This window comes from Cibotium barometz, chromosome 1, assembly GCF_041138505.1.
Source record: "Cibotium barometz isolate CiBa-2024 chromosome 1, ASM4113850v1, whole genome shotgun sequence".
Lineage (NCBI taxonomy): Eukaryota > Viridiplantae > Streptophyta > Polypodiopsida > Cyatheales > Cibotiaceae > Cibotium > Cibotium barometz.
In genome coordinates this window covers 13,276,983-13,295,505 of record NC_141046.1, presented here as the reverse complement: position 1 = coordinate 13,295,505, position 18,523 = coordinate 13,276,983, and the positions used below count along the sequence as shown (strand labels likewise).

The window sequence follows — 18,523 nt, the reverse complement described above, 5'->3', positions numbered from 1 at the left end:
GTGCTCAAGGGTGAGCCTGAATGGCTCTATGGTTGGACAATGAGCTACATGCCTAAGTCTTTGTGTGTTTCCCTTTTTTTTATACTTAATCACAAGGTCTGTTAGCCTGGGGGTCTTGTTGGAGTTGTATGAGTGCGTAGTGGAGTGGGGCAGTGTAGCCGCACATCTCCCTAGTCAAGTAGCAACTCTTGGAGGCATACTGCCATAGAATGAGCCCGTGACACAACAAACCCTAGTGTGCCAGGCAGCAAGGTGCTGCAGCTTCAACGTTAAGATCAGATTATCTAAAAGCTTCAATCAAGCTACAACCATGCTATGATACAAATGTTGTCAAAAAAGAAGCAACAAATAATCTAAGCTACTGCACAATACATGAGAAGAAAATAAAATTATATTATTATTTTTTTCAATTGGCCTTTGGCCCAAGATCCTCCCATAGTTACCAAATTTCACCGTCCATAGACAGCTGCCCGTAGGCGCTTATTTATCCACCCATAGGCGATGCTGCCAAGGAAGCACCAAGGGGGGTTTTGAGCCAAGGACCTCTTGGTCCTAGACAAACACCTTCACCACTTGAGCTATCACCTCATTGGCAACATTTCTATTATTAAAACATGTACAATGCTCCTTTTAGGAGATACACCAAGCTAGATATAGATTCTTGTCCAAAAGTGTCCTAAAAATAAATGCATGAGATTGGACTATGGTTCAACCATATGATATCCAATTTATCCAACATGGAAGAACACCGTCTACCTCTTACCATTCACGCCAATCTACTATCCTATCATCGTGCATGGGATCGCCTTCAAATGATCATTGACTTCTCCTCATTATCAGGGCCTTGCAGCCAGGCATTCTGAGGCATCTGGCCAAGGGTGGCCGAGAGGATTGATGTGAACAATTTTGCAGCTGCTGGCAAGTTGTATAGCATCAAGTAAACATCCATTTTTTTTTTACATACACCTATTTGTATTTAGCTTACCAGCCAACCCTCTTTAAGTATTCTGCCATGAGCCCGAGAATGTAGAAGCACGCAACTCTGCTGCTACAAGCCGTCTCTGAATCAAGGCCTAAGCATATGTCCCAAAAAAGGCAGTCATAGAAAATGCAATACAGCCTGCATCTGAATTTAATGTTTTCTATGCATACATCCATGTGCACACTAATGCCGGCATATGCCGAGTCCCATACAAGTAGGCATGGTGGTCATCACCCCCATACATTGGACGTTGGCAACTCAGGCGGCACTCACCTCTATCAACACACTTCCAGGTCCTTTTGAATGGCAGCTCATGTTTATGGAGCTCCTCTATTTTATACACCCCTTCACACCTTCCAACATTTGAACAAAGGTTTGCCATAAGCACATATGGAGCCGCAAATCCTACATTTCAATGGACAAGCTGCTGAAAGCACCTTAACCCTAGTTCGGCTTCCTCATAGGTTTTGGATGCACTCAGTAAAGTTGTCCATGTATTCTTGGATGGAGAGAACGGCAGCGTTTCAATAAGTTTCTCAGCTTCATACAGACATCCTGATCGAGCGAGAAGATCAACCATGCAAATGAAATGATCTACTGTTGGTACGATGCCAAACTCTTCTCTCATCACTTTGAAAAAGTCCTGGCCTTTAAACACCAGGCTAACTCGGCTGCATGCAGTTAGAAGGCATGTGAATGTAGTAGCATCAGGTTTTACACCTGTTTCTTGCATATCCTTAAAATATTGCACAGCCATGTTGCCCTCATGGTTCATGCCTAATCCTTTTATCACCGCATTCCATGATGCAACATCTCTGACTGACAGGGTATCAAAAACTTCCTGTGCCTCTCGAAGGCAGCCACACTTGCCATACGCGTCCACCAAAGTGTTGCCAACAAGAAGATCTCTCTCCAAGCCCTTTTGTGTGATTTCCATGTGTATTTCTTGGAGCTTGTCTACGGCTCCTATGCTACCACATGCTTTCAGGATGCAAACTAGTGTAATAGCACTCGGAGAATGATTCTCCAACTGCATCATTTGAAAACACACAAGTGCTTCCTGACTAAATCCATTGTCAGCATAGCCTGCAAGTAGCACATTCCACATAACATCATCTCGAACTGGAAGCTTCCTAAAGATGGCCCATGCTTCTGGAAGAAAACCAAATTTTGCATACGCGTCGACCAAACTGCTGCCAACAAAAAGATCTCTTTCATATCCCTTTTGAAGAACCTCACAGTGTATTTTTAGGCCTTTGTCTAAGGCTCCTATGCTACTGCAAGCTTTCAAGATGACAGCATATGTGCCATAGTCTGCAGCAACTTTATCCAGTTGCATCTGTTCAAAACAGCTAAGTGCTTCTTGACTAGATCCATGTTCCATGAGTGTGGCAATGAGTGCACTCCACACAGCGACATCTCGGCTGGACAACTTGTCAAAAATTTCCCATGCTTCTATAAAAGAGTTGCACTTGGCATACATGTCAACCAGCATACTACCAATAAATACATCATTTTCATATCCTGTCAGTAAGATCTTCATGTTCAGCTCTCGGCCCTTGTCTATAGCTTTCAAGTTGCCGCAAGCTTTCACTGCACATGCATATGTGATAGCATCAGGAGAGAGACCATCCAGTTGAATCTGCTCAAAACGATTCAGTCCTTCTTGATCAGGCCCATGTTCCACATATCCTGCAATTAGTGCATTCCACAAAACAAGATCTCGCTTTGACATGGTGTCAAAAACATCTTGTGCCTCTGAAAGCAAGCCATGTTTAGCATACATGTCAACCAAAGCACTGTTAACCAAGAAATCTGCCTCATGACCCTCTTCCGCAATCTCCACATGTATTTTTTGACCCTTGCCTAAGGCCTCAAAGCTACTGCAAGCTTTCAAGATGCAAGCGAACGTAACAGCATTTGGAGAGACACTCTCCAAATGCATTTGATCAAAACTTTCCAGCGCTTTATGGTCAGGTCCATGTTGAGCATATCCTGCAATCAAGGCAGTCCATGACACAACATCTCGAGCTAGCAGCTTGTTGAAAACTTCCTGTGCCTCCGCAAGTGAACCACATTTGGCATACATATCCAACAAAGTACTCTCCAAATAAGGATCTCTTTCGAATCCTTTCTGTGTTAATTCTGAGTGCATTTTTTGGCCCTTGCCTATGGTTTCTATGCTCCCACAAGCTTTCAAGCCATAAACAAACGTGACAGCATCTTGAGAGACACCTTCTGACTGCATCTGTTCAAAGCATTTCAACACTTCCTCACCATGTCCATGGTCTGCATACCCTGCTATGAGTGCATTCCATGGCACAACACTACGAGAAGGCAGCCCATCGAAGACATTTTCTGCGTCTAAAAGTGACCCACATTTGGCATACATGTCAACCAAAGTGCTACCAACAAAAGAAACATTTTCAAGGGCCCTTTGAGCCACCTCGGTATGAAGTTCCCAGCCCTTTTCTAAAGCTCCTAGTTTGCTGCAAGCTTTAAACAAGCCAAGAAACGTGACAGCAGTTGAACATACATTCTCCAATTGCATCTGTTCATAACATTTCAGTGCTTCCTGACCAGGCCCATGTTCCGAGTACCCTGCAATAAGGGAATTCCACAATACGACATCTCGTACTGACAACTTGTCAAAAGCTTCCTGTGCCTGTGGAAGTAAACCACATTTGGCATACATGTCAACCAGGGTGCTGGCAACAAAAGGATCTCTTTCAAACCCCTTTTGCACAGCTTCAACATGAAATTCTTCCCCTTTTTTCACATCTTTCAACTTCGCGCAAGCTCTCAGAAGGGCCACAAGTGTATAACTGCTAGGATGTACATTGTCCTCTTGCATCTCATGGTACAGATCAAAAGCATGATAAACTTGGCCACAATTGATATACCCTGATATGAGAGATGTCCATGAAAGCACATTTCGATGAACCAACCTGTCGAAAACCTGCTGAGCATCAAGCACACTTCCAGATTCCACAAGCATCTGGACAATGTGGTTACCAAGAACTTTGTGAGTTTCCAGCCCACTACTGCGAATGTGTGCATGAACACGATTTGCATAAGCTGAATCCTTTGCTTTCTTGCACCTCTGCAAGATGCAGATAAAGTTTTCTACTGAAGGCAATTCAGCCTTCCGATCCAAAACAGCGAGTGACTCCTCCAAGCTAAACATCTCCCAATGCTGGCCACATGGATGTGCTTTGGATGCATGGTGTTTTACTTCATACTCTGCACATGTCATGACATAGTGGCAACTGCTCTGCCAAGCTATGGGTTTTGAGATGTAAAACCACATGCACATGCCATACCTGCATGGTACCCTGTACATTTCATGCCAAGCTATGGCACTTGAAATATAAAATCACATGTGCGTGCCATACGTGGAACTGACCCTGCACATGTGACCACAGGATAACAGATACTCTGGCGAGCTAGGGTTTTTGAAATATAAAAGCACATGAGCATGGATTTGAACCTGCACAGGTGACCACAGAAAGCCAGAGGCGCTGCCAACAAAGGGTTTTTAAAATTTAAAATCACATAAAATGTAAACATGCGCATGCGACCACATAATGCCAGATGCTCTACTAGGCTAGGAATTAAAAAACACATGCCATACCCAAATTGGACCCCACATGTGTGTCCACAGCACATGGGCACGCCATAAGCAGCACGCACCTTAGCTTCACAAGATTCCTGTACCTAGCTTTCTTCACCAGTTATTGTGAGAGGTGGAGATGGTTACGTACTTCGACTACGCTTTTTAGGCAATTTATACCCATCCCAGACTTGGCTCATCGAGGTGTGTTCATGGCAGTATGAAGATGGTGAACTGATGAACTTTTCTGAACGTTACTGGTTGTTGCCATGTCAAATAAGTAGAGAGATGGACGAGCGAGACTCCTCGTCCATTTCATACGAGGCAGATCTCCTCCAGTTTTCACAATAAATTTGAAGCCTATCGTGGGCTCTCTGTATATAGTCATCTCAGTCGGATCATCCATGTGGCAATTGGATTGGGTTGGCAATCCGAACTTTTGAATGATCTGGTACTTGAATGATCTGATAGTTGGATGATCTGAAAATGAGGTGACCTAAACGTCTTGGCACTCTCAAAGTGAGCAATCTGAAGTATAAGATCGGTGATCTGAACTTAAGACAATGAGTGAAAATCGGTGGTAAAGATTGGAATCGATGAAGATCGAACTAGATGGTGGCGAATGAGATGATCTAAAACCCGAGATTTAAAATTCAAACCAAAGATTGGGATAGGCAATCAGAAGTTTGGTGGTGATCCAAAATCTAGGATCGCATGTATGGATTTAGATCGATAATTGAAAACAAGATAGGACTGATTTTCCTTTTTAGGGTTTCTTTAGCCCTGGTTGGGAGTTAATGCAAGGGTCTCATCAATTTCAAGGTGCCTAGTGCATGTGACTATGTAATATAGGCACACCTAGGGATACATTTAGATACATAAAACATGTGGTGCAAGAACGCTCACAATGAGGATCCATGGGTTGTTCACGACAACGATAAGGTTTTTACCTTAAAAACTCTGCCAAGTGGAAGAAATAATTTTATCCAAGGAATTCTTAAGTGATGGGCTGTACACTACGCCAAGCAGCGAAAGGTTTCTCTTCCATCCTCTTGCTAGTGCCCCCCATCTAAGGATGTACCTGAGTGGCCCTTGGAGTGGCAGTTTCACTTAAGTGTTGTCTGTGATCTGTGCATGAGTAGGACTTACTTCTTCACTCCTTCAACTCTAAGTTGGACTTGACCTTTATGCCTATCGCATCCCACATACTTGACAGTTATGCTTGCCTCTTAAGGGTATGAGTGGGACTTACTTCTTCACTCCTTCAACTCTGACTTGGACTTGACATTTATTCCTACTGCATCCTGCATACTTGCCTTGACAATTATGCTTACCTCTTCAACACAAGTGACTTGACTATAAAGGTAATATGAATGACATATCGTGCGGTGCTTAGGATTTCCACAAGCACTTTTTGGCCTTCTCCCAACTCTTGACTCTTATGTCCTTGGCATGTTTTTTTAATAGGCTATCCATTAGTCTTTTGGTTTTGGCATTGTGTTACTATTGGGTAAGCAATAACTTCTCCTATCTTGTGATTCAACATGTAGACGACAACATTCTTTTCACAAACAAGGTTTCCACCCATGCAAGAATTGAAGATTTAAGGGTCTTGGGGCAACTTTAAGGTGAGATTTGCTTGTCAATTGACACTTTTACTAGAACCTAAGGACTCTTGTTCAAGCCGAAGGTCAAAGGGAGGTCTTAAATTTGTCTTTGGAGTTGTTCCTTTTCTCCCATAACTTCTTTATCTTGTCCTTGCCTTTGTTGGTCCATTTAGGTACCTATACCTGCTTTAGCTCGACTAGGTGGTGTATTGTCTTTTAGCACGATGATGATTTTTTATGTACTCTAGTTCTTGTGCCCTATTGTTTGGTGGCAACCTTGCGTTGGCTTTATCTTTTGCACCCAAATTAAGCTTTGTCCTTGGTAGTATCCTTGGTCTTTTAGGAAGCCTTTTGTAGTTATCCATTCTTGTGTGGCTGGATCATTCTTCGGTTTGGTGTTTCTCCATCTCTTTGGGATTCATAAAAGCTTGTCGCCATGCAGTTCATTCCAAGCTTGGTATACTAGCTTTTGGGATCCACACCTATTTCGGTCTCTTGACCTGGGTTTTAGAAGAAGTATAAAGTATAGTAGATAGAAAGAGTGAGACCCATACTTGTCAAAATTTACCTTAGTGTATTAGAAGAAGTATAAGGTATACTAGATGGAAAGAGTGAGACCTTTAATACCCATACTTGTCATAATTTACCTTGGAGTATTGGTGGTAAAGTGGTAGTAGGGATTGGAGTGTTCTTCATTGTTTCTCTATTTCTTATAGTTTCTCCTTGGTTTTGGTCTAAGATTTACCTCCTTAGGTTCGGCATTTGACTTGTAGGAACTTGCTTTAGATAGAGTTAGGAAGGGTTGTGCTTGTTTCAATGAAGCTTGGAGTTTGTAGACATTTGAACTTATTGACTCTATCGGACCTGTTTGTAATAAGGTGAGTAATTTTTCTGGATCTCCAAGGAGACTTGTCCTGGTCCTCCTTTTGTGAGAAGAATGTTCATGGGTTGTTGCTCAATTTTGATCGTTGCGGTCTTTATCCTCTCGTCAATGCTTTAGAAATGTTTGTCAATCCACCCTCTTCCAAAGGATGATTCTTCTAGCATAGTTCCTACAGTCATGTGACAACGAAACTACCTTCCATGGGATAAGAGTTTATATAGACATTAAGCTTTACAATACCTTCATAGTCATTGTATAATCATGAAACAATTTATACTAATGCCTTAGTAGACTCAAGGATTGGTTTGCCTAACGAGATCCAAGTCTCATAGGAAATTAGGTTTCTTCCTAACAGAGCAAGTTTGGCTATACTTTTTGCAATTATTGAAAAGTCCAAATAAAGCCTTACATGCTTTACTTCTTCTTCATTGTCATCATTGTCTATTATAGCCATGTGGATTGACAAAATGCCCCTCTGTTGTTTAGCTTTCTCCCTACGAGCCTTGGCTTCTCATCAAGCTTCTTTGTTCCTTTTGATTTCCTTCTTTCTTGTTCCTCAGCCATGTGGATGGCTTCAAGTTACTCATAGGAGAGAGGTCCGTACAACTTTCTAAGTTTACTCTCATTGAGGAATCCTTCCATTTGGACTTCATCTAATTTTTCTAAATGGATTGTTCCTCATGTAGTCCTTTCATAAATCTCGAAATGACCCATTCATCTTAGTTTAAAATTTCTTTTATTTTTCTTGAGGTTGTAGAATAGAACTAAGTCCCCTATTTTGGACCTCTTAGTTTTGATGTTCGAATCGAACCATCTTTTCCTCCTCTTCTTTTTAACATACATGCCACCTAGCCTCATCTATTTTTTCAAGTTCTATGAGTCGTTCAAATAAATCGTGGCCACTCCATTTCATTTGTTTGGGATACTCTCAAGGTTGGGATCATGAATTCCACGGGAAGGATTGCATCCAATTCAAAGTCCAAATTATAAGGTGTAGTCCCTATTGATGTGTCTTGTAGGTGGTTTGATATGCTCATAAAGTTGATGAGAGTTTTTGTTCCCTACGTGTTTTGGATGCTTCAATTGTTTTCGTGAGTACCGCACATGAGACTTTGTTTGTGCTCTTTGCTTATCCATTTGTACCACGCATATAGAATGGAGAAGACTTACGGTGGGACAACCATAAATTCTTCCAAAAGAAACTCCACCACATCATTTGAGAAATGAGTTCATTGGTCACTTATGAGTTCAAGGGGATATCCAAACCTTGTGATAACATTCTCATAGAAGAATTTAGTAGTCCCACCCCGGTCTAAGCCTTGATTACGGTCTTAGCCTTGACCCATTTGGTTATATAATCATGTAAGGAGCTATTTCTTTCACAAGTTTTCTCTTTCTTTTTAAGGACATTGATTCCTCTCATGGGAATCAATGGCTCAAGTAAAGAGAATGCAGGGGAGAGGGAGAGCTTGAGTTCCTTGCAAAAAAAACACACACACACACGAGAGTGCAAGACACAAGAGAGAGATGGATGGTTGAATTTTCTTCTATCTTCTCTTCTCTTCTCTACAACCATATAACTAAAAGATAAGAGTACATACATAAAGGGAAAGTACTCTCCTACAACAACATACAATGGTCGGTCTATAGTGTAAACCCGACTATATGAGCTAGTGCTATAACTATGCCATAACTCTAGTACTCCAAAGTGGCTGTCACATAGCCTATCATCCACACTGGTGACATATCAACCATAATCTCACCAACCACGCTAGTGGCATAAGTACAGAAGCTATCACCCACCCGGGTCATCAATGTCTCTGGTAGCATTAGTTGAGCTCTATATCTTAACACTTCCCCTCAAGCTCAACTCCACACACTGTACTCCAAGCAAGCTCTCTAAGCGCTTACTTCAAGCCATACAAGGCTTGCATAACTTGCACACAAAATCTGGTTGTACATCACTCTCATAACCTAGTGGTTGCATCATGTATACTTATTCTTGAAAATCACTATGGAAGAAGGCATTCTTTACATCCATTTGATGTAAAGACGAACCCTTTGCTACTATAGCCATAGCAATGATAGCTCTCATGGTTGCCATTCTTGCAACCGGACTGAATGTCTCCTCATAGTCAATGCCATAAGTGTAAACATAGCCCTTGGCAACCAATATCACCTTATACCTACTCACTTAACCATTAGCGTTATGCTTGACTTTATACACCCACTTATATCCGATTGCCTTCTTTTCCTTAGGCAAAGTCACTAACTCCCATGTTGTATTTGCATTCAATGTTGCCATCTCCTCATTTATGACATCTTCCCATTTCTTATTTCCAAGTGCCTGATCAAAACAAGTTGGCTCCAACTCCTATATTGCTTTAATGATGGGCTATATATCCATCATATCTTAACCTCTCCTAGTAGGATACCTAACCCTCGTAGACATGCGTACACCCGAATCACTGTCAGGTGTCCTTAAAACAGCACTGATTCTTCTTACACTAGGAGTAACCATAGACAGAATGTTATGCTCATCGTCAAGGCTCTACTTAGAACTGCTAGAATCACCATCCACATATGAGTGACCTGTTGGCATGAGGCACAAAAGGTTGATCTACCTTTTCCTTCCCTTCCCGTGATACATGTGTACCTACATCTGTCCTTAACCTGCCTGGCCATGGACTAACATTGGATCCACTACTAGAGGACTCTCCACATCCACTAAGCACCTATGATTACTGCTCTACATGTGGCAAATCATTAACACTTCTTTCATTGGCACCTTATATTTCCTTCACCACACTAGTGCATACCAGATACTTATCTTGTAAGACAACATCTCTGCTTACTCTGAGTGGTAAGGTTATAACATCTATAACCTTTCTATTCCATAGCATAACCAATAAAGATGCATTTCGCTGCCTTTAGATCCAACTTTGTTCTTACTTTTAAGTGAGACACATCCGATCTTATGCCTGTAAACTTCTATTCAGGCATCATACCACAAACAACTGTAGTGGATGTCCTGTTCGTAATTATGTACACAGTAGTTGCTATTGCTTCTGCGTCCAAAAATAATGTGGCATATTATTTTTAGCCATCAAGGCATGTGCCACTTTTGCAATGTGCCTATTTTTTATTTCTGTAACACCATTTTGTTGTGGAGTGTACCTGCATGTAAACTCTCGCTTAATTCTTTGTTGTGGAGTGTACCTGCATGTAAACTGTCGCTTAATTCTTTGTTTTCTCAGGAAATCACTGAACTTATCGGAGAAATATTCTTCCCTACCATCTTATCTCAGGCATTTTATTTGCATGCCTTTTTCCTTCTTGACCAAGGCTTTAAATCTCTGAAAGTGAGCAAACATCTCACTTTTCTCCTTCATGAAGTAAACCCACACTTTCCTAGTGTGGTCATCAATGAATGTAACATAACATCTTCAACCTGCAATTGTTACAGTCTTGGTTTGTCCCCATACATCTAAATGTATAACATTTAATGGTCCTGCGGCACTAATATGCTTTTCATGTGGGAAAGCATGTTTGGCCTGCTTACTAAGCTGGCATGCTTCACATACTTTATGCATACCATCAACCTTAAACTTTGGCAAACCTGCAAAAATATTTTAGGCCTACATAGACTTTAATCGTTGTATATTCATATGACCAATGCGCTGGTGCCATATGCCAATATCTGCAATGACACCTGTTCCATATGCAAACATGGCTTCCTTTACCTCAGATATGTTCACATCCAAAGTAAACATCTTGCCATTTCTATTACCCTTTGTAACCAAGCAACATTAATTTTTGAAGTCTTCCACAAAACATCTTTGAGGATTAAACTTCACTTGCAGACCACCCTGCTCAACCATCTGTTCAATAGAAACTAGGCTCTTTGTAATATTTGGAACATGAAGTATATCTACCAACAACTACTTCATTTTTCCATCCTACATAGACAATAATAATTAACCAACATGCACGATAGGATGTGTAGTATCATCACCTGTTTCTACATAACATGGTTTTTCCATTTTTTGCATGTCTTTAAGCCACTCACCATGACTGGTCATGTGGTTAAAGGCGCCGGAGTCCGCATACCATATATCTTTAGATCCTAACACATATCTTGTTATAGATTTGAGCATATGCTGCATCATAAACACTTCTGTCTCACATCACCACCTTGTTTACTAGATGATGCATAGTTGCCTTGCTATAACTTTCCTAGCAAAATGACATTAAAGTGCCACACGCCAATTTAGGACACAATGTCCTCCAAGCTAATAGGACAAAGTAGGATGGTAACATATTCAAATTTTAGATCAGTAGTAATCAAGATGTTTCAAAGAAAAACACCTACAATGGTGACCTTGCTTCTAATGAAGACAAGCTATATAGTGGTTTAAATTGTAGAGAGTTGCAGCATAGCCATGGGTGTAGGAGCAAGTTTGGTGGCAAAAGACTTGTAAGGGGATTGCATGACAAAAGATATAGTTGAGGTTGTCCGAGAATTTGTTATTTTCACCAAGGTAGTAGAATATTAAGCACAATTAGTTAATTTCCAAGTAAATGCGGTAGCCCAAGAAAAATTCTTTAGATGTTGCGGCTTGTGTGGCATTGAGGATGCTCTTCATAAGCATGCTGATGTCAAAAATATCACATTATTGGGCCATGGTGGTGAGGTGTTCTAATGAGGTTTATGGTTTGGAAAACTAAAGTTGAACCTCCCCTATATTTGGAAGGTGTAGATCATTCACAAGACTCTATCTCTTGCTCAAAATAGAATGTTTGCATAGGCTCAACCACACTCTCAATTATGCGCCAAATTACTCTCAGGAATAATGTAAACCAACTGCAAATATCAATTTTTGTAGACTTCTAGGCAAGAGGAGAGACAATTTGAGCATTAGAAGATAATGAGGGAAGTTTTATGGGGGTCAAGAAAACTCTTGACATTGCTCTATGCACTTACTAATGTAGATGAAATGAAAAAATAGAACAAATGCCTAGAAAAAGTTGAAACTTTGCTATTGTTTATTGTTGCCTGAGCAGAATAGTTTTTTCTCCATTCCTAGGTCTGACATTTCACAATGACACTCACTCTGACAAACCAACACAGTTTCATCTTACTCCGAAATTCACTACAACTCTACACACATGTCTCACACAACACTGCTGCACTTGCACCACTCTCAAAAACATAGAATACAAAATGAAATGACTAGAAGAGATAAAGCACAAAATCTGTCAACTGTATTGTCATTACAAAATCCGCCATAGCCATACATAAAATCTGCCAAGAACCATATTCATGTACCACTAAACAAAACGGCTCCAGCTATATAGACTTCCCATGACTCTCTACCTTCCAAGATCCCAAAGCTAACCAACTTCCAAAAATACTAAAAATCCATACATATAACTTGAAAAATAATCCGCCTAAGTTCTACCCCAAACACCTGGCACAGCTCGGTGGCTTGAGCCAACGACGGCTGACCTCGGACCCACAGTCCCTTGATCCGGTCAGCCACTTGCTTGATCCACTGAATCCGCCACTTTCACTTCTGCACTTGCCTTTCCGCTTTCCTCTTGCGCTTCCACTGCAATCAATTCCGCCGCCTTATCACCACCACTGAACTCCGCGGCCTTCTCAACACCAACCATTCCGGACTCCTTGTTACCTTCTCCCTGCTCATCCACAATTTCCAAAGACAAACTGACCCTCTTCAGCATTCCTTCCTTCTTTACTATCTCCATCTGCAATTCCAACTCAACAATTTTGGTCTTCAGCTCCATATTCTCCATCCGAATAGCCTGCTCCCCCGTAGCTTCAAACCAAACTTTAAACTTATCAAGAGGCAATGCTAGATGTTCCTGAAACAACTGAGAGGTTTGATTCAAAGCCCCTTTACATACTCAAAAACCTCTGAGCGCAGTGAATCCACATCAGCATACCCCAGTGACTCCTTGGCCACCCAAAGTAGCCTTCTCCAACTCCACCAACGGTGTTAACCGATTCCCCATAAAATTATTCTCTGCAATAAGCTGAGTCATCTTGTCCTTTGTCTCATGAAATTGACTCTCCATCGCTGCTTTCAAACCATCTACCCAAATTCCAAAGTCCTTTGCAGCCCCAAGCAACTCCAGATACCGACCCTGCATTTTTGTCTCCGCACGCACCATTTCCTCCTGCAACACTTTCCTTTCATTCAGCCCCTCTTCTACCTTGATCCGCAATGCTTTAACCTCTCTCTCCAACATCTCCAACCTTTGGCCATCCACCTTTTTAGATTCCCGAGCTACAATCATAACCTCCTGATTATTGATGAAACAAGTCAAATCTAACAAACTCTGCACTGTGTCTTGGACAGAAAAGATCCCATATGACCTTTGACTAGGCCCCTGTGCTAATGGAGTGATATTAACAGCCTGCATACCTGGTGTCATCCCATTGAACTCTCCCCCCACTTTCTTTGGAAACAATGTAATAGACCTCCTCCGTGCCTCCGACTTAGATGCCATCGGTGGTTGAGGAAACAAGGACATCTTGCCTACACCTTGCTGCAAAACAGGACTTCCTTCATGCTCCTGTGATCCCAAACACACACCGCTCCTCCCTTTATCAAAAGACACTGTTTCCCAGACCAATTTCCGCTTCTTGACATCACTCACCTACCCTTGTTCCAACCCTTTAAACAAACTCGCTTTTGGCAGCACTGATGATGCTAAAGGCACACTCAAAACATAGGAAAAGATAGCTGACAAATAGGGTGAGAGTTTTGTCACCGAGGGAGATCTACGCTTATCCCTGGGCTCTGACAACTGCAACCGATCGAAAATAAAAGATGCCCAGTCTATCTTAGACCCGCGCTCCGCATGAAAGACGGGCGCAAAGGCCTCCTTTGACATGTAAGCGGATTTGGCCAATAGACAAACTCTATCAAGGTACCAAAAGAGGTGAGTACTGCAGAGCTTACCACAATTTATGACCATGTAGTATGACCTAGATCCCTCTGGTGCACCGAACTCCGAGCGCATACTGACATCTGTAATCTTCTTCGTCCGCTGGCTCGAATTATGCAGCACCTTGAAAACCTGTGCGCGACAAGCTTCGGTGTAACCTCTTTATCATCCACAATATAGCCTGCTTTTTCTCGCAGATGCCCAAGCTGTCGCTCTGCAAATTCATTCTTTTCCCACTGCTCCCATGGCAAACAAGCATATTCGTAAAGGCCAACCAGGCGGAGCCATGATTCTGGGACGAGGGCCATATATGGCTGAGGTCGAGATGGTGGCATCTCCTATCCTTGGTGGATGCCTTGGGTGGCAGCGTAGGCTCTGGTGGAATCTCCTATCTCTGTAGATGTGGTGGAGTGTCAGTCGGTGCCGTTGGAGCCTTCAATGCACGTCCTTATGACCGTTGTGGTGGTGCATCTCCACTTGGTGATCCAATGTAGAATTGCTTCAAGAACTAAAATTTTTACATCAGCCTCATCATAAACGGGGGTAGAAGGTGGTGTACCTTTAAAGGGTCAAAGTAGATTAATGTGAAAGGAATTATGAATATTCCAATGGTCAGGAAGGGACAACCGATAAGCATTGTCATTGATCTCAGTAGTAATTCTAAAAGGCCCATAAAATCATGGAGATAATTTAATGGCTAGATGTTTCTCATCAACAGACTTTAGTTTGCGCTTTTCTATGCGAGGCCAAACTAAATCATTTTCTTCAAAAGTATTTAGTCTTCTATGCTTTTGTTAGCCTATCTAGTGTAAGATTTTTGAGCCTTAAGAATAGACTCACGAGCTTCGGCCAAAATACGATTATGAGTCATAGCAAAATCATCAAACACTGGAGCTTTATGAGAAAGTCTAGTAATTGGAGTTGGAAGTTTCTTACCATAGACAATCTCAAAAGGAGCTTTGCCAGTGGTTGTATGAGGTGTGTTATTATAGGCAAATTGTAAAAGATGTAAATAGTGATCCTAATTTGCAGGAGATGAGATAGTGTAAGACCTTAAAAAGATCTTAAATAGTGTTGTTTGTGGCCTCAGTTTGTTGTCCATTACTTTCTGGATGATATGCAGAACTAAAATCAATCTTTGTGCCTAAGTTTGAAAATAATGCCATCCAAAAATGATTACAAAAATGAGAATCACTATATAAAATAATAACTTTAGGTAAACCATTGTGAAGACAATTTTGATAAGCCATCCAAAAATGATTACAAAAATGAGAATCACTATATAAAATAATAACTTTAGGTAAACCATTGTGAAGACAATTGTGCAGCATGTGAAACATTCAATGTTTTATGACATGCAATGAAATAAGCTTGCTTACTAAACCTATCCACAATTATTTATATCATATCATTTCGAGAAGATGTGGTAGGTAAACCAGTTATAAAGTCCATAGAAATTTCTTCCCATGGTGCTGCGAGAATAGGTAAAAAAAAGTCATGAGTAGCCCATACTATTTTCCGTAGCATCTTTTAACTCATTGATATGTCACACATTTCGATACAAAAGAAGCAACATCATGTTTTAATTATGGCCAATAAAAATATTCTTCTATGGTGCAAAGAGTAGTGAGAATGCCACGATGACCAACATATGGGGGACAATGCATCTCTTCAAGAATAAAATATCTATAAGGAAGTGTAATGCATAAACGCTTTTGAAAGAAAATGAAGCCATCATTATATGAATAACCATGAAGAGACAACCAACTATTAAATTATAAATTATGCCAAACATAAAAAAAAATCAGGATCTGGAACATATCAATCACAAATATAATGCAAAGAATGAATGTCAAGCACTGAAATGTTAGAAATAAAAGCTCATCGACTAAGTGCATCAGCCACTACATTCTCTTTACCAGGTTGATATTGGATAAGAGGATGAAAAATTTGAATAAAAGATGCCCATTTAATATGGCGGTGGTCTGAGATAAGAGGCTGATTAAGAAGATATCTAACACTTTGTTGGTCGGTCTTAATCATAAACTGAGAACCCATAAGATAATGTTTCCACATGCGTAAGGCATGGACAACTGCTAATAACTCCTTGTCAGATGTACTATACAAAGGTGTCAATTTTCTACTCTCATAAGCCAAAGGATGTCCATCTTGCATAAGGACAGCATCAATTCTTGAGCCACTAGCATCAGTGATGACTACGAGGAATAACGGTTGAGTAAAGTCTGATTTTGTTGGTTTTCACCCCATCAAAAAACTAGACCTTTCTTAAGCAACATTGTCAAAGAAAGTGCTATCAATGAGAAATTACAAAAAAACTTCCTATAAAAACCAACCAAACCAAGAAAAGTTCTAACTTCTTTAACACATGTTGGAGTAGGCCAAGTCTCAATGACTTTTACCTTTTTTGGATCAACTTTGATACCTTCACCTGAAACAATGTGGCATAAGTACTCAATTTCATCTTGGAAAAAGAGACTTTTATCCGGATTAGCATAAAGTTGATTTTCTTTAAGAAGATAAAACACTAATGCAAGATTCTCTTCATTTTTTTGCATGATTCTTACTGAAGACAAGAAAATCATCAAAGAAAACAATGATGTAATTCTGATGGTCAAGAAACATATGATTCATCATGCGTGCAAAAGTAGCAAGTGTATTGGTTAAACCGAAAGGCATAACCAAAAATTCATGACCAGTTTGAGTACGAAAAGCAATTTTATAAATGTCAAAACTAGTCATTCAAACTTGATGATATCCAGATTTCAAATCAATTTTACTAAAAACAAATGCACCATTAAGCTTGTCTAACGCTCTTTTCAACAAGAAGAATAGGTGCACCCAAAGGAGAACTACTAGGTCGAATAAGTTTCTTGTCTAATAATTCTCTAATTTGGTGTTCTATTTCTTTTTATTGAAGAGGATTTGTACAATAAGGAGCTTTATGAGGTGGTTGGCTACCCATAATAATCTCTATAGTATGGTTTTCAGGATGTGAAAGAGATAAGGTATGAGGTAAATCATTTACAAAACAATCCTGAAACTTAGCCATGAATGCTTGCAAAGAAGGAGTGAGATTATTTTCATATGCTTGCACTTCATTAACTAAAACCATGTATGCACGTGATTGCTTCCAAAGTGCACGTTTAGCTTGGGTATGGGATAATAATGGATATATCTCAATAGAATGATCACCAACTAATTGCATGAGAGTACCATTATGTGTGAAATCCATAGTATGCATGGAATAATCAATATGTGGATTGAATTCATTTCTAAATGTGGCATACCAAGTATGATGTCACTAGAATGCAAAGGTGCAATGAGAAAGCTTTGTTTTTGTTTATAAGGTCCAATTTGTATCTCAAGGTCACGTACTTCATGGGTTCCCATGTAGCATGTACCTTGAAATGCAGATTTGACCTTATAAAACAAGAAGAATGAGTCTCCAAATGCAACCTACAAACTGCCTTTTCAAAAATAAAATCAAACCTCACTTTTTGCAGACCTTGATCAACGATTTGTCCAAACAAAACCAAGTTTTTATAATATTGGGAACATAAAGCACATTAGCCAAGTACTTTATTTTTCCATCCTATATACATAATGGCACCCTACCAACATGCATAATAGGATACGCAGCATCATCACCTATTTCTATATACCTTGATTTTTCCATTTTTTATATCTCTAAACCACTCTCCATGATTGATCATGTGGTTAGAGGCACTTGAATCAGCATACTATACATCTCTAGGGTTCCTTGTATTTGCAATCATAGAACTAAGCATATGTTGCATCATAAACTTCTATCTTCGGTTTCTTGCTTGAAGATGCATAATTCCCTTGTCGCTCCCCACTTTTGACGTCATTTTACTTTTTATAACGCTCGTTTTTTGTTATATGACATGTTTTACTAGAATAATATCACTCTATTCTATTTCCACTTTGGTATCTTTGCCATCCACCTCGGCTTCTCTGTCGTCCCCTACCTCTAGAGTGGCCCCTTCCACCTGTTTGTACCCATGATTTCAATTTTTGAACTTGCCTACACCTTAGCCTCTTGATGATGATTTGTCTCTACCTCTACTTGTTTTTGTGTAGAAGGCTTGCTCTTGCATATCTAGAAGATAATTTACTCCTAGTATTTATCTCCTCAGTGATAAGAAGGGCTATAAGATCCTCAAAGTTTGGGAAATTTTCACAAGTTTGGATTGATGTCCTAAACTAGTCATCTTCTTTGCCAAGCCCATTCAATGTGAGTGACACCAAATTGTCATCATCCACACACAGGAGCTCCAATAGACTTGAGGGTATCCACAAGCCCTTTTATTTTCAATGAGTAATCACTTATACTCATCTTATTTCTTTTTCACATTATGCAGCTCTTGGTAACTGTATCTTTCTTGCCTTAGTACTTGGACTATATAACTTGACCAAGGTAT

At 40.3% G+C, this 18,523-nt stretch overlaps 1 protein-coding gene across 2 annotated transcripts; it reads right to left on the bottom strand.

Annotated features, from left to right (window-relative positions):
* Nucleotides 1-573: 573 nt before the first annotated feature.
* On the bottom strand, nt 574-5,330 carry LOC147641620 (pentatricopeptide repeat-containing protein At2g33680-like). 2 transcript variants are annotated; one of them, XM_086794706.1, is made up of 2 exons: nt 4,617-5,330; nt 574-4,503 (listed from the first exon to the last, which is right to left on the bottom strand). In XM_086794706.1, exon 2 carries the CDS (start codon nt 4,323-4,325, stop codon nt 1,395-1,397), a length of 2,931 nt encoding a protein of 976 aa, XP_086650832.1. In that variant the 5' UTR covers nt 4,326-4,503; nt 4,617-5,330; the 3' UTR covers nt 574-1,394. The 2 variants fall into 2 exon arrangements, with proteins under 2 accessions (XP_086650832.1, XP_086650878.1); XM_086794752.1 differs by having other exon boundaries at nt 4,676-5,201.
* Nucleotides 5,331-18,523: the final 13,193 nt, after the last annotated feature.

Excerpts from the sequence above, each read along its gene's own strand:
- LOC147641620 (XM_086794706.1), bottom strand. The coding sequence starts at position 4,325 with ATGTACAGGGTACCATGCAGGTATGGCATGTGCATGTGGTTTTACATC.